Genomic DNA, 16,640 nt, shown 5'->3' with positions numbered 1-16,640 from the left:
GGCAGGAACTGGGAGACTAGTCAGGATCAAGGGAAAGATGAAAGGAGCAAAGTACAAAGAGATCCTTGATGAAAACCTGCTCCAGAATGCTCAGGATTTCAGTCTGGGGCAAAGGTTCACCTTCCAACAGAACAACAACACTAAGCACACAGCTAAGACAACGCAGAAGTGGCTTCGGTCTCTGAATGTCCTTGAGTGGCCCAGCCAGAGCTGTTTTTGCTTTGTCATTATGCGGTAGTGTGTGTAGATTGATAAGGGGAAAAAACAAATGTATCCATTTTAGAATAAGAATGTAACATACCAAAATGTGGAAAAAGTAAAGGGGTCTGAATACTTTCTGAATGCACTGTATAGTGAGTGGACTGAGCTCAGACAGATTAGAAGTGAGTGGTACTACAGCGTAGTATTCACCTTGCACTCCTGGAAGACCCACTCCTGAGGCCCCTCAGTGCGCAGCTTCTGGATGTACTGGAACATGTGGAAGATGATGTCATCCACATGCACTACAGAAACAAAATGACACTTCAGCTCACAGGGTTGAAACAGAAACCACCACACACACATGAACAAAATAGACAAAACTAAACAATCCCCGAGATCCTAATGCTTACGGAGTCCCTCCTCTGTCAGGTCTACATTGATGATGAAGAACATGAAGCCTTTCCCTCCCTCTTTCTGGCCGCCGACCAGTGTGTTCACCCAGCCTGCACAAGAATAAAGAGCATAGCCACCACTGTCAATTCAAATAAACAATTCTACACATATACAGAATGTATTGTCAGTATAAACTCTGAATTTATTACAGTCACAAATATTTCTAACATTCCATCAAGCCCTAAATCTTAACTAAGATTCAAATCACAGCCCTCTGGCCTACCTTTGGATTTGAGCTCAGACAGCAGGCTCCCTGGGCCCTCGTGGCCTATCAGGTGGCCCAGGTAGTGGCCTGGGTTGGACTTGTAGTACTTCTGCAGGTCTGGGATGGGGAACGTCACATACAAGTTCCTAATGTCCTTGATAGGCACCACTTTGTAGAATTGCTGTGTGTGTGTGTGGGGGGGGGTTGGGAAAGAGATATTTGAGTTGAGACTATGAATAGGATCTCAGTTGCACAACTCAGTTGCATTCGGAGCCTTTGAAATTTTCCACTTTATTACATTAGTCTTATTCTCAAAATGGATTGTTTTTTCCCCCCCTCATCAACCTGCACACAATAACCCATAATGACAAAGCAAAAAAAGTTTAGAAATGATTGCAAAATAAATAATAAAATAAAGTTGTAGAAACATCTCAAGGATGATCAATGGAAACAGGATGCACCGGAGCTCAATTTCGAGTCTCATAGCAAAGGGTCTGAATACATATGTAAATAAGGTATCTGACTTTTATTTGTAATACAATTGCAAATATTTCTACAAACCTGTTTTCACTTTGTCATTATGGGTTATTGTGTGTAGATTGATGAGGGGAAAAACTATTTAATCGATTTTAGAATAAGGCTGTAGCGTAACAAAATGTGGAAAAAGTCAAGGGGTCTGAATATGTTCCGAATGCACTGTATGTATGTATATATATATATATATATTTGTGTGTGTGTGTGTGTGTGTGTGTGTGTGCGCGTGTCAGGGTTTCCATTAGGAAAATGTGGTGCCGGACAATGTGACGGGGAAGATTTACAGGCCACTTAAGAAATTTACCATACCCATATGCATTTGGGGTGTCCACCCACCGTGGACAGAAATCACATTTAGATTACGGTAATGCTGCCTAACAGAACATGCCACTCATGTAATGAAGCAGCCAACAAAACCAAATATTCTAATATTTGCCAAAATGCAATTTGCTGGAAAACACCATTCTAAACAGCGCACCTGAAAGCGGTTCCATATATGACAGAGATGAAAATCTCTGTTCGAAAGAGGGGGAAATCAAAGTTCCAAAAAATTGGATTTGGTTGCTAATGTGACTAGGATTGTGCCTTTGCCTTCTGGACAACGAAAGAAAGTTATGAAAGCCATAACGGTGGTTCCAGTAAATGGAAATACCTTTGCCAAAACTATATAATTACTCCAGTCTACACAGAAATAAATAAAATCATAAAAAATTCTTCACCAGAAAGCATGAATTAGACAGAGGAATCAATGATCATTAGCTCCTTTAAAAACAAAATAATGTTTGAATGTTTAGAATCAAAAGCTCCTAAAGTGGTGGGTGACGCGCTTCAATTTTACCAGTTGAGAAATAAAAATAGTAGCTATTTTTAATCATGGACCGAAACTCTTAACACGTGATTGCATTAAGGATTGTTACGCACTGAATGGGCTTATCAAAGCATGTTTTACTGCAGCAGCAACCAATTGAGGAATTGGAGAAATCCCGCTCAAAATCGGCGCTGCGCACAAGTGACAGGTGTTGAAAAAAGATAAAATGATGACTAACGCAAATAACACAGGCCAATTTAATTCCACAAAATTATGCAAATGAACCTATAGCCCGATAAGCATCATGGTCAAACGTATACACATCGATTGGCATTTCCATCAATTAATTAAAAACATTCTGTAATGGAAATGTTTTTCTCCAGATCATTTTGGACAACAACAGTTTTCTTTATCGGCTTTACATTTGATGTATTTTTTGGCCAAAAGCCGGCTAACGGAAACTCTGAAGTGTGTGGGTGCGCACAAACTAAGGATCTCACCCTGAGGTGCTCCTCCTGGAAGGGGTGCTCAGGGAACTCTGGGATAGGTACATTCTTGTTCTCCACCTCTCCAAAAAGCTTGACCACCATAGTGGTGAGCTCATCTAACGACTCTATAAACGAGAAAAAGGGGACAGATTAGTTTAATTTATTAAAATACACAATCTTCCTGGGTTCAAACTCAAACCATTCAAATTGCAAAACACTTAAAAGCACAAATGTGTTCGCTCTAACATTCTTGATACACTTCCTTTACTGTAGTTGTAATTTAGCATGTAATTACATGTAGATGAGGATGGACTGTTATCATCCTGTAAGTTAGTTCTGAATAATGTACAGCAACAGGGGAGGTCAATATTGCTTAGCAAAATGTGCTACAAACCAGACACTCAACTGTGTTGCTGTGAAAACCATTAATTATAAAGGTCAGACCATCATAAACCTGGCTGCCAAGTGCAGCTTATTTCATTTCACTGTAGAGTACATGGTATCAGAAAATACTAAATGTAAACTGGTAATGAACACAGCAGTGACACAGCCTACTGTATCCCCAGTGGCTTATTGGATCATGGCTCATCTGTGGACAGAAGTGGAAAGTTGAACACCAGGGTTATTGAGGAATCATTTACTGGGGCAGGTGGGGAGTATTTAAGGGGAAATAATATAAAATGTGCATCTTTCCCTTTCAAGACGATTCGGTACGTACCTAAACTCAGCAAAAAAGAAATGTCCCTTTCTTTCAAAGATAATTCATAAAAATCCCCAAAACTTCACAGATCTTCATTGTAAAGGGTTTAAACACTGTTTCCCATACTTGTTCAATGAATCATAAACAATTAATGAACATGCACCTGTGGAACAGTCGTTAAGACACTAACAGCTTACAGACAATAGGCAATTAAGGTCACAGTTATGAAAACTTAGGACACTAAAGAGGCCTTTCTACTGACTTTGAAAAACACCAAAAGAAAGATGCCCAGGGTCCCTGCTCATCTGTGTGAACATGCCTTAGGCATGCTGCAAGGAGGCACGAGGACTGCAGATGTGGCAAGAACACGTGTAACAACACCTGCACAGAATCGGTATATCCAAACATTACACCTGCGGGACAGGTACAGGATGGCAACAACAACTGCCCGAGTTACACCAGGAACGCACAATCCCTCCATCAGTGCTCAGACTGTCCGCAATAGGCTGAGAGAGGCTGGACTGAGGGCTAGAGGTCGACCGATTAATCGGAATGGCCGATTAATTATGGCCGATTTCAAGTTTTCATAACCGGAAATCGGCAATTTTGGACGCCGATTTTGCCATTTCTTTTTTACAACTTTATTTAACTAGGCAAGTCAGTTAAGAACACATTCTTATTTTCAATGACGGCCTAGGAACGGTGGGTTAACTGCCTTGTTCAGGGGCAGAACGACAGATTTTTACCTTGTCAGCTCAGGGATTCAATCTTGCAACCTTACGGTTAACTAGTCCAACGCTCTAACCACCTGCCTCACGAGGAGCCCGCCTGTTACGCGAATGCAGTAAGAAGCCAAGGTAAGTTGCTAGCTAGCAATAAACTTATAATATAAAAAACAATCAATCATAAATCACTAGTTATAACTACACATGGTTGATGATATTACTAGTTTATCTAGCGTGCCCTGCGTTGCATATAATCGATGCGGTGCGTATCGTTGCTCCAATGTGTACCTAACCATAAACATCAATGCCTTTCTTAAAATCAATACACAGAAGTATATATTTTTAAACCTGCATATTTAGCTAAAGGAAATCCAGGTTAGCAGGCAATATTAACCAGGTGAAATTGTGTCACTTCTCTTGCGTTCATTGCACGCAGAGTCAGGGTATATGCAACAGTTTGGGCCGCCTGGCTCATTGCGAACTAATTTGCCAGAATTTTACGTAATTATGACATAACATTGAAGGTTGTGCAATGTAACAGGAATATTTAGACTGATGGATGCCACCCGTTAGATAAAATTCGGAACGGTTCTGTATTTCACTGAAATAATTAATGTTTTGTTTTCGAGATGATAGTTTCCGGATTCGACCATATTAATGACCTAAGGCTCGTATTTCTGTGTGTTATGTTATAATTAAGTCTATGATTTGATAGAGCAGTCTGACTGAGTGATGGTGGGCACCAGCAGGCTCGTAAGCATTCATTCAAACAGCACTTTCGTGCGTTTTGCCAGCAGCTCTGCTGTTTATGAATTCAAGCCCATCAACTCCCGAGATTAGGCTGGTGTAACCGATGTGAAATGGCTAGCTAGTTAGCGGGGTGCGCGTTAATAGCGTTTCAAATGTTACTCGTGGAGTAGTTGTTCGAGGGTGCCTGTTGTTGATGTGTTCCTGGTTCGAGCCCAGGTAGGAGCGAGGAGAGGGACGGAAGCTATACTGTTACACTGGCAATACTAAAGTGCCTATAAGAACATCCAATAGTCAAAGGTATATGAAATACAAATGGTAGAGAGAGAAATAGTCCTATAATTCCTATAATAACTACAACCTAAAACTTCTTACCTGGGAATATTTAAGAATCATGTTAAAAGGAACCACCATCTTTCATATGTTCTCATGTTCTGAGCAAGGAACTTAAACGTCAGCTTTCTTACATGGCACATATTGCACTTTTACTTTCTTCTCCAACACTTTGTTTTTGCATTACTTAAACCAAATTGAACATGTTTATTTATTTGAGGCTAAATTGATTTTATTGATGTATTATATTAAGTTAAAATAAGTGTTCATTCAGTATTGTTGTAATTGTCATTATTACAAATACATTTTAAAAATCGTCCGATTAATCAGTATCGGCTTTTTTTGTCCTCTGATAATCGGTATCGTGTTGAAATATCATAATCGGTCGACCTCTAGTGGAAATCTGTCCTTTGGTCTGATGAGGCCAATTTCTTTTATTTTTTGTTCCAACCACCGTGTCTTTGTGAGACGCAGAGTAGGTGAACGGATGACCTCCGCATGCGTGGTTCCCACAGTGAAGCATGGAGGAGGTGTGATGGTGTTTTGCTGGTGACACCGTCTGTGATTTATTTAGTATTCAAGGCACACTTAACCAGCATGGCTACCACTCGGTTTGCAGAAGGTTGGAAACTTTCTGGGAAATTTACCCAGAATTTCAACCCTCTGCATGCACAGTGCATTATTCCATCACGTGCAATGCACTCTTCCATCACATGTACAGCTGATTCTCAAGATCTTACACACTAATGAGATGCTATTGAGCCCACACTACTACACTGTCTGAGCCAAGGACTACATGCTTTCTGGTAAGTTTTGATTACAATACTGGGTGGGGTGAATATATTTGTATGACATACATGGTGTTTTGTTAACTAGTAAATAGTAGCCTACAGCAAAGTGTGTTTAAATAATTTCTAACTTAACAATTTCTGATCGTTTTTGCTACCATGTGGGTTTTCGCTTGCTTGAGCCTGCTAACTGAGGAGTGTTAATTCACCTGTTTCCATACATTTATCTTACAAAGGAGTTGTTTAATCTAACTGCTTAACTATTTATCTGTACATGGAATTGTCTTTGTTTTTTTAGCAATTATTTTCCTAATCTTTACAGGAAAATGCCACGGGCACTATCTGATGTGTGGAGACATTTCACTGGAGCTAATGTAGAAGGAAAAGCTGTGTACATTTGCAAATACTGTGCCCAATCATATGTGAAGAATGCAACAAAGACACAGAATCATCTGCATAAAGTTCTCCCAGCACTCACAACAAGCAAACTCTGACAAAAGTTCCTCTACTTCTATTCAATTAAATTATGAATCAGACACCTTACCGATAGCAACAGCTCATGGTCCTCCTGGAATCAGATTTTGTTTATTACTCAATGGAGGAAAGTAGTCAGAAATGTTGATGCATGTCTTGCTGGAGCTGTTATATGCAACTGCTTCACCTCTGATGCTCACAGGCAATGTGTATTGGAAGATATTTCTGAATGTTCTTTGCCCAGCATACACCCCTCCAACCAGGCATGCTTTATCTACTCATTGGCTGGATGCAGAGGTCAAGTGAAGGTCAAGCAAATCATAGAGAAAGCAGACTATTGCAATCATCTCTGATGGGTGGCCGAATGTTTGTGGACAAGGAATAATTAACTACATCATTGCCACCCCTCAACCAGTATTCTACAAGAGCACAGACACAAGGGACAACAGACACACCAGTCTCTACATTGCAGATGAGCTGAAGGCAGTTAATGACCTTGGACCACAGAAGGTATTTGCACTGGTGACAGACAATTCTGCGAACATGAAGCTTGCTTGGTCTGAAGTGGAGGAGTCCTACCCTCACGTCACACCCATTGGCTGTGCTGCTCATGCATTGAATCTGCTCCTCAAGGACGTCATGGCACTGAAAACAATGCATACACTCTACAAGAGAGCCAATGAAATGGTTACGTATGTGAAGGGTCATCAAGTTATAGCAATCTGCCTCACCAAGCAAAGTGAGAAGAATAAGAGCACCACTGTGAATTTGGCTATTTAAGCTCAATATCAACTACAAAACTTTATCAGGAGTTATCCTGAGCCTATATGCAGTGTGTTTAAACAGCGGAAAATGCATAAATTTTTATTTTTGCTATGATCAGCTCATCAACAATTGATGGATACAAACTTGAAACCACTGATCATGACAATTTAACCCACAAGGTGAAACTCCTGGACAGCAGTATTGAGTAGCCTGATTATCCATTCCATATTGTCCATTTTACTTTTTAAGTTTGTTAACATGTTAGCATAATTTTTATTTGATTGGGCACCATTTAAGTTGGGCTATTTAATTGGAGAAACTTGCATGATGTAAAAAGTGTCTCATCACATTGTCATACATTTTATATCTAACCTGTAGGCTACAGAAAGGGTCACATACCCTTTCTACCATATCTGCTACATTATTTATGTTAGATAATTTTTGGGATGGAACGTTGGAGAGGTGCGCTGGAAATGGACCAGCAAAATATTTTGCTTCCCTGCACTGCTTATCAGAGGGCGGCATCAGCGCTCACCTAAAAAGCCCATATGCCACTGGTTGACAGGAATTTTGTATTGTTTTTGGGCAGAATTATGTGAGGTTTGATGTGTTGTTGGGGGTGCTGTATTGGTCAGATTAGCTCAGAAAATGTTTCCTTCTTCAATCTGCCACCATAGGCAGCCGCCTAATACTGCCCAATGAGCAGGCCGGCCTTGCCTGATTTAGCGGACCAATAGTTTTCTGCAGCAGCTCTGAAAAAAAAAAGAAAATCTCACAAAATGTGTGCACTGGGCCTTTACTACTCCTGTATTAGTAGACTGATACAGCCATTTGCAGCGCAGGGTGAAATGTCCCATCCCCCCACCCGGACCAGAATTCCCAGCACCCCCACCCCTAAACATCTTCCCGCGGCTATGGCGCAAGCCAATTAACAAACATTTGAATCCTGAAGGTGACAATGCAGATGTGCCAGATCAGGAATGGGCCTACCTCTCGTTTGTCAGTGTGCCTGGGGTTGTTAGGCATACAAAATAACTTGTAGATCAATGACTTTCAACATAATTACATGCCTAGTTCGATACTGAGTGAGAGGATGCCGTTGTCACATAATATAAAAAGGTAATATTTGAGCAACAATAAAGTTAACTGCCGATTCCTAACGTTTTAAATCGATTTACTGACCAATGCATGCTACATTTGGATCGGTTTGGGGTCCCACAGACCAGTGTGTATTCGTGAATCGTTACATCCCTAGGAAATAACTGCAACTTTAAAAGACTATTCCAGTCTAGGAGATGGGGGGGGGGGGGGGGGCCTGCACAAACAGATGACTGCAGGACTTGAGTGTTGTGGGCTCAGTTACAGATTGTTACAGAAGAGGAGTGTTCAGAAAAAGCACTTCCTACTTGATCTTAGATCTGTACAGCTGACGGGTTATTTCATCTGCCTCTTAACCAGTCTAAGATCACTGATCAAAGGAGCAACGCTCTTACAGATGTGGACGTTGGCACATACGACACTCACTTACCTCTCCCCAGCACACACAGTCCCATGAGGTTGGAGGAGTAGTAGGTGGAGTGGAATTTCAAGAGTTCCTGGCGGATGTCGATCCCATCCTTTGATGGCCTAGTCTCCAGAGTCAACTTGTTACCTGAAAACCAGATATAATACTTAACCAGCTAGTCAACAAAATGTACATCAGCAAGGAATGTTTTTGTAATATACAGTGCAGTGAGTGCTTGACCTTATTGGACAAACATAATCTGTATCACACGATGCGTTGGAGGAAAAACAACTCCCTGTCACAGATCCAAAATAGTCACCATCAAAGACTTCATGAAACAGTATACAGCGGGAGGGAGAATACATCCACATATAAAAGGGCAACAAGCTTGTTCCAAGAACACCAATGTGTGAACAAAATGAATCCCCACAGTGATGCGATTACAATTCTGATTAAGGCCACCAGTGACAGACTGACCACTTTTGTCCTCTATGGGCTAGCGCTCTGCTAATTAGCCTACACAACCAGAGCCTAAACCAAGCCCTTTCTCTGTGGCAGGCTAGCTGGTGGGCATTTCCCTCTCCTAAAACAAATAACAGAGACACACCACATTTAGAACATCTGGAGAGATGTAAATAGTTCAAGTTCAACACTTTATAACCGAATTATTAATTATCGCCAGCCCCATAATGTCTACATCTGAATATTAATGTGTGGTTAAGTGTCCCTTTAAGCATTTCTAAGAATGTTATGTTTTTGTGAAGGATGTCTCCAACACTCGTTCATTAATGAGTGTTCCGGCCGAGCTGATCCGGTTTCTATTATTAGACGAAAATAAAGCTTATATAACTAAACGCTGCCTCCAGCTGGCTCTCCTGGGCTGGGAGTCCAATCGTAAGAGAACACAATTAAGGAGGAGAGAATGAGTCAGCACATTCCAAAACAAAAGGCTGAGAAGGATTTAGGGGTTTTATACACGATGTTCATAACGGCACACTGTAGCAAAATGTTTTGCAACAGAAAAGGAAACTGAAGTCCGGGTAGTTCCTCCTGTTTCAGTCCATTGTCTTCCGCAGGGCTCTACGCGGCCCTTTTTTTTTCTCTTCTTTTTTTACAAGGAGCGCGTACGCGCCCAAATCAAAAAATGTATGCGCACAAAAATACATTTAGGAGCACAATGAAAAATATTTGGGTAATAAAGCTAGAATCATGCATTTTTCTGGGCATACTTGTGCTCCCAAATTAAAATTCCAGGTCGCACAGCAAAATATTAAGCTCATACGCGAGTAAAATGGTCGCACTGTAGAGGCCCGTTCTGTTTGGTGCCTAATGAACATGACTGTGGATACATGCTGGGTTATGTTGAATCCGTCTATAGTACGCAAGGTGGCATGGGGTTTTTACCGGTCCCAAATTTGCTGAATGGGTGGTTGGGGTTGCCAGTGGCCTTCTCCAGCTGGAACAGTCTCCAGGCATCATTCATCAGGTTCTTCTCGTGCTCAGAGTCCACAGCATTCACCTCACGGTCCTTACAGCTCTCGTCAAACAACGGGCACAAGAAGAACTGAGAAAACCTAGACACACAAAGGACAAGACCTTAATTTAACAAGTTAACGTACATAAGCAAAAACAGCAGATTAGGCTACCTAGATTTAAAAAACAAGGGCTGTTGGATGATTTTTGTTTTTAAATTAACTTGAGTGTCCTGGTGAAGGCCTACAGGAACATCAGTGAGGATTAAGCAAATGGTGGGTTAGGGGTGTGTGATATTTATTTTTCCAGGCCAGTGGTTAATAACTGCAATAACATGTGGAAAAATCCACGTTCTGAATTCAGAGGTGTACTTTTCTCAACTTTAGGCTGTTCGTCAGCAGACAATAGACAGCAGTGACATTTCACAGACCTGTATGCAAAGCTATTTGAATGGCCCTAAGGACGAGCAACTGCCATGCAAAACAAAACGACCGCAATTAAGTGAATTGGCCAAAGTAAATGCCCTCTGCAGCTAGGCATCTACAGACTGTCAACATAGCTGGAAGATACAGAAATCTGAGATGTCATAAGCAAGCTCTATATTCAAGTGGCCCTGGCCTATACACCTGTAATTACTATTCAGGTAGCCCTATACACCCATTATCAACCACCCTCCTTCGACTGGAAATCTATTTAACTAGACAAGTCAGTTAAGAACAAATGATTATTTACAATAACGGCCAAACCCGGACGCTGGGCCAATTGGGCGCCGCCCTATGGGACCCCCAATCACGGCCGGTTGTGATACAGCCGGGAATTGAACCAAGGTGTCTGTAGTGACACCTCTAGCACTGAGATGCAGTGCCTTAGACCGCTGCGTCACTCGGGAGCCCCAAAATTGTATGAAGGTTGATGATATGGATTTGAAAATGGCTTCCAAAAACCAGGTCACAGATTACAGTGTAACGTTACTTTTTTGTTCATGAGTGTTTGAAAAGCTTATCAATAGTTAAAATATTGATCTGCATTGGTGTCCAGATGGTTTTCACACGCCTAATCGAATCACAGTGGCACACCCAAAGCCGTCAAGTAAAATGTGAGAATTTCTACCATGACATAACTTGGGTCATATTCAAAAAGCAACAAACAGAAGAAAATAAACTGAAACAGGGAGGGACTACCTGAACTTGTCCAATAAGAAACACTTGTTTTGCAAAAAAGTTATACCATGTGCCTTATTGAACATGACACTGTTGGTTCACCCACCTGTCCAATGCTCCCTCCAGGTGTTCGTGGGATACGTCAAAGTAGTAGTTGGTGTGCTCTCCGCTAGTGAAAGCATTGGAGCTGCCAGCATGCTCACTGAGAAACTGGCTGTACTCATTCTCCTTGGGGTACTTCTCTGTGCCCAAGAACAGCATGTGTTCGCAGAAGTGGGCAATGCCTGATATGTTCCCTGGGTCTGACAAAGAACCTGGTAGACATAAGAGTCGAACACAGTTAATCTACACGTTGCTTCGCTTTCACACAATTCTGCACTTAAAGTAAAACAAAGTAAATTATGTTTAGATGCTGCCAGCCATAACATTAGAGGTGGTTCAAACCCTGACACAATAAGGGATAAAAACAGAAGAAAGAGTGTGATAAAGGATCCTCTTCAATGTAGTCCCATGGGAGATAAACTAGGGAGTGAAAAAGAGAAATGGCAGCATCATTTACAGGAATAGTGGAGAAAGTGAATGGGGGGTTTGAAACAAAGAAATAAAAGACACAGATAAAGATGCTACAGGATGAGGAGATAAGTGGAGACACCTGTAGAAAAATTATGAGAGGGGGAGACCGGGGGGGGGTCTCTGTATTGAGAATGGGTCTTGGAGGCCGCCTCGGGCCTAGATAAGTGGAGTGGGTGAATACTGTACCTATGTTGACATCCAGCCCTGCTGAGGACTTGTCTGTGGTGGGATCACTGATGAGCACAGCCTTCAGGCCATTGTTAAACTCCAGGCCCCTGTAGACCCGCTTGTCTTCTGGAGAGCGGACGATCTCACTGACCACCCTCTTCACAGCCGGGTCTGTCATTCTGAGGGGCAGAGACAACACAAGCCTGTAGAGCACAGGAAAGAATGTTATTTATGCACTATATTATTCTCAATTGATTGGACAAGCAATTTACAGATTAATGGTCATTACAATGATTGATTTTAACATGTAGGGGGAATGTAGTGGATAGAATTTTGAATGACGCAGGGTAGACGGACTACTCAAACTGAAGTACCATATTTAGAGCCCGAGCAGACGCCAGCATTCTGTCAGCAGAACGACAGCGGACCAATACTATGCTAACAAGCATATGCAATTGATTTTTGCAAATAAATACATACATTCAACAGGCACATACAGTGCCTTTGGAAAGTATTCAGACGCCTTGACTTTTCCCACAGCCTTATTCTAAAATTGAGTAAAAAAAAATTATGTAAAACTCAATCTACACACAATACCCCATAATGAAAAATGAAAAACAAGTTTGAAGAAAGTTTTGCTAATTTATACATTTAAAAACAAAAACTGGAAATATCACATAAGTATTCAGATCCTTTACTCAGTACTTTGTTGAAGCACCTTAGGCAGCGATTACAGCATTGAGTCTTCTTGAAAATGACGCTACAAGCTAAGCACACCAGTATTTTGGGAGTTTCTCCCATTCTTCTTTGCAGATCCTCTCAAGCTCTGTCAGCTTTCCAAATACACCACCGTTCAAAAGTTTGTGGTCACTTAGAAATGTCCTTGTTTTTGAAAGAAAGGCACATTTTTGTCCATTTAAACATCAACATACAGTGGACATTGTTAATGTTGTAAATGACTATTGTAGCTGGAAACACCAGTCTCAACGTCAAAAGTGAAGAGGCGACTCCGGGATGCTGGCCTACTAGGCAAAGTTGCAAAGAAAAAGCCATCTCAGATTGGAAAATAGAAAGAAAAGATTAAGATGGGCAAAAGAACACAGACAGTGGACAGAGGAACTCTGCCTAGAAGGCCAGCATCCCGGAGTCGCCTCTTCACTGTTGACGTGGAGACTGGTGTTTTGCAGGTATTATTTAATGAAGCTGCCATTTGAGGACTTGTGAGGCATCTGTTTCTCAAACTAGACACTAATGTACTTGTCCTCTTGCTCAGTTGTGCCCCGGGGCCTCCCACTTTCTATTCTGGTTAGAGCCGTTTGCGCTGTTCTGTGAAGGGAGAAGTACACAGCGTTGTACGAGATCTTCAGATTCTTGGCAATTTCTCTAATTGAATAGCCTTCATTTCTCCGAACAAGAATAGACTGACGAGTTTCAGAAGAAAGTTCTTTGTTTCTGGCCATTTTGAGCCTATAATCGAACCCACATGACGGTGCTCCAGATACTCAACTTGTCTAAAGAAAGCCAGTTTAATTGCTTCTTTAATCAGAACAGTTTTCAACTGTGCTAAGATAATTGCAAAAGGGTTTTCTAATGATCAACTAGCTTTTTAAAGTGATAGACTTGGATTAGCTAACAACGTGCCATTGGAACACAGGAGTGATGGTTGCTGATAATGGGCCTCTGTACGCCTACGTAGATATTCCATTTAAAAACCTGCCTTTTCCAGCTACAATAGTCATTTACAACATTAACAATGTCTACACTATTTCTGATCAATTTAATGTTATTTTAAATGGGAAAAAATTATTCCAAAAACAAGGAGATTTCTAAGTGACCACAAACTTTTGAACGGTAGTGTATTTATTTCTATTTTACCTTTATTTAACTAGGCAAGTCAGTTAAGAACAAATTCTTATTTACAATGACAGCCTTCTGGAAGATTCTCCCATCTCCACAAAGGAACTCTAGAGCTCTGTCAGAGTGACCATTGAGTTCTTGTTCAGTTGCATACTATTGCCGTGGACCAGCTCGTACATAAAGCATCCTCCATTCAGGCTGCAAAGGCATCCTTTTCCTCCTTAACTAGCTTTAATGGCGTACCGAATGTAGGATGCTATATCCCACGGGGGACACGAGTGTTTTACCGGCTGGGCACTCAATCTTAGACGAAAGTGCAGATCTAGCGCCCACTATCGGCTGCCGGCTACAGCTGGAACAGTAATACTAGTCTGTCTAGGGTTAGGCGATGTTTTGCATTGATAGCTACATGTTTCCTACTAGCTAAGCTGGCTAGCTACAAAACGATATATTTTTTCTTCTCCGAATTACGTTATACCCTTTAAAACGACAGCGTATTTTTACTAGGCTGGTTTAGATTTGCAAGTTAAAACTAGCCGCACTGTGATAGCCGGAAACCGCCATAGATTAGCTGGCTAACCTCATTAACGTTAGCTGGCTAGTCTGCCCTGTGTCCTAGCTAGCTAAATTAGCTATATTTAGCGTGTAGTTAAATATAGTGGATAAGTGCATAACTATACGTGTCCTTGGTTTTCTAGTTAGCTATCAAAGTTGATATTCTACTTGTATACGTAGCTAGCTGTGAATGCTTTTCTGCTAATGCTTAAGTTAGTTAGTCAGCCCTTTAGCTAACTAACTAGGGTCATTCTGTAACGTTTCAGCTACCGTATCTGGTAAATTTGTTCATTACATGCGGGTTTTTGAAGTGGATAGTATCTGACATTTAACACTCACCTAACACTTTGATAAAAGTACAAACTATTCCCCGCAATCAGACGGTGTCTCGTAAACTGGGCCAGTCGGCTAAAACATTGCAGCATACTTCGGATAGACAACAGTCAGAGAAACCTTCGATCTTTACGGCGCCATGTTGTAATAGACAAATGCAATCGACGCCAGAGAGTCACGTAATCGATCATGAATTATGTGATTTATTTGAAGTCAGGGGTATTTACTAAAATAAAATACAATTAATTTTAAACTAACAACATATACAACATGAGGACAAGTATGGTTTTGATTGATGTGTCATGTTTAGATCAGAAAGTCGATTAATCAGCCTGTTTTGATCAAGCCACTCCTTTCCTAACTGCTGCCGAGTCCCCAGCCATGTTCGAGAGGCTCAAAACCGTAATGTATCATGGGTAATTGTGACTGACTGATCTACAAATAATAATCAGTAGTTAATGTATAATGCAAGGTTCTTTGTAGATCAGTCAGTCTGCAGGCTCATGAACTGTCGAACAAGCCCCCTAACAACTGAATGTTCCAGTTGAAGGGGACTATGCCTAGACCTATAGAGAAATACTTTTTCACGAGTATAAAACACCTCCGTCCCGCCAGCAAGAACAAGTAAGACCTACACTATATACAAAAGTATGTGGACACCCCTTCAAATGAATGGATTCAGCCATTTCAGACACACAGGTGTATAAAATCAAGCACACAGCCATGAAGAGCTCAGTGACTCAACGTGGCACTGTCATAGGATGCCACATTTCCAACAAGTCAGTTAGTCAAATGTCTGTCCTGGTCAACAAAATGCTGTTATTGTGAAGTGGAAACATCTAAGAGCAACAATGGTTTAGACATGAAGCGGTAGGCCACACAAGCTCACAGAACGGGATTGCCGAAGTGCGTAAAAATCGTCTGTCCTCAGTTGCAACAATCCATACTGAGTTCCAAACTCCCTCTAGAAGCAACGTCAGCACAAGAACTGTTCGTCAGGATCTTCATGAAATGGGTTTCCATGGCCGAACAGCCGCACACAAGCCTAAGATCACCATGTGCAATGCCAAGCGTCGGCTGGAGTGGTGTAAAGTTTGCTGCCATTGGACTCTAGAGCAGTGGAAACTCGTTCTCTGGAGTGATATCACGCTTCATCATCTGGCAGTCCAACGGACAAAACCGGGTTTTGACGGATGCCAGGAGAACGCTACCTGCCCCAATGCATAGTGCCAACTGTAAAGTTTGGTTGAGGAGGAATAATGGTCTGGGACTGTTTTTCATGGTTCGGGCTAGGTCCCTTAATTCCAGTGAAGGAAAATCTTAACGCTACAGCATAAAATGACATTCTAGACAATCCTGTGCATCCAACTTTGTGACAACAGTTTGGGGAAGGCCTTTTTCTGTTATAGCATGACAATTGCCCTGTACACAAAGCAAGGTCCATACAGAAATGGTTTGTCAAGATTGGTGTGGAAGAACTTGACTGGCCTGCAGAGAGCCCTGACCTCAAGCCCATCGAACAGCTTTGGGGTATATTGGAATGCCGGCTCCAAGCCAGGCCTAATCGCCCAACATCAGTGCCCGACCTCACTAATGCTCTTGTGGCTGAATGGAGTCCCCGCAGCAATGGTCCAACATCTAGTTACAGCAGCAAAGGGGGGACCAGCTCCATATTAATGCCCATGATTTTGGAATGAGATGTTTGACAAGCACATACTTTTAGTAATGTATAACAGTTCAGAACCACAGCAAGTAGCAGAAGAGTATGATCTTAATTCAATAATAATTCTGCAAAA

At 41.6% G+C, this 16,640-nt stretch overlaps 1 protein-coding gene across 1 annotated transcript in view; it reads right to left on the bottom strand.

Annotated features, from left to right (window-relative positions):
• The window catches only part of LOC120046482 (insulin-degrading enzyme-like), a 40,894-nt gene extending 25,918 nt beyond the window's left edge, over nucleotides 1-14,976 (bottom strand). Inside the window, exons 1-9 of the mRNA XM_038991755.1 lie at nucleotides 14,851-14,976; nucleotides 12,118-12,302; nucleotides 11,465-11,672; nucleotides 10,130-10,299; nucleotides 8,750-8,872; nucleotides 2,702-2,814; nucleotides 878-1,040; nucleotides 612-704; nucleotides 412-503 (exon numbers count right to left, since the gene is read on the bottom strand). Of these exons, the coding sequence (XP_038847683.1) occupies nucleotides 412-503; nucleotides 612-704; nucleotides 878-1,040; nucleotides 2,702-2,814; nucleotides 8,750-8,872; nucleotides 10,130-10,299; nucleotides 11,465-11,672; nucleotides 12,118-12,302; nucleotides 14,851-14,936 (1,233 nt within the window). The 5' untranslated portion in view covers nucleotides 14,937-14,976. The remainder of the gene's footprint in view (nucleotides 1-411; nucleotides 504-611; nucleotides 705-877; nucleotides 1,041-2,701; nucleotides 2,815-8,749; nucleotides 8,873-10,129; nucleotides 10,300-11,464; nucleotides 11,673-12,117; nucleotides 12,303-14,850) is intronic.
• Nucleotides 14,977-16,640: the final 1,664 nt, after the last annotated feature.

This window comes from Salvelinus namaycush, chromosome 4 (assembly GCF_016432855.1).
Source record: "Salvelinus namaycush isolate Seneca chromosome 4, SaNama_1.0, whole genome shotgun sequence".
In the NCBI taxonomy this organism is placed as follows: domain Eukaryota; kingdom Metazoa; phylum Chordata; class Actinopteri; order Salmoniformes; family Salmonidae; genus Salvelinus; species Salvelinus namaycush.
The sequence above is the reverse complement of the archived record's forward strand: the minus strand, read 5'-3'. Positions and strand labels throughout refer to the sequence as shown.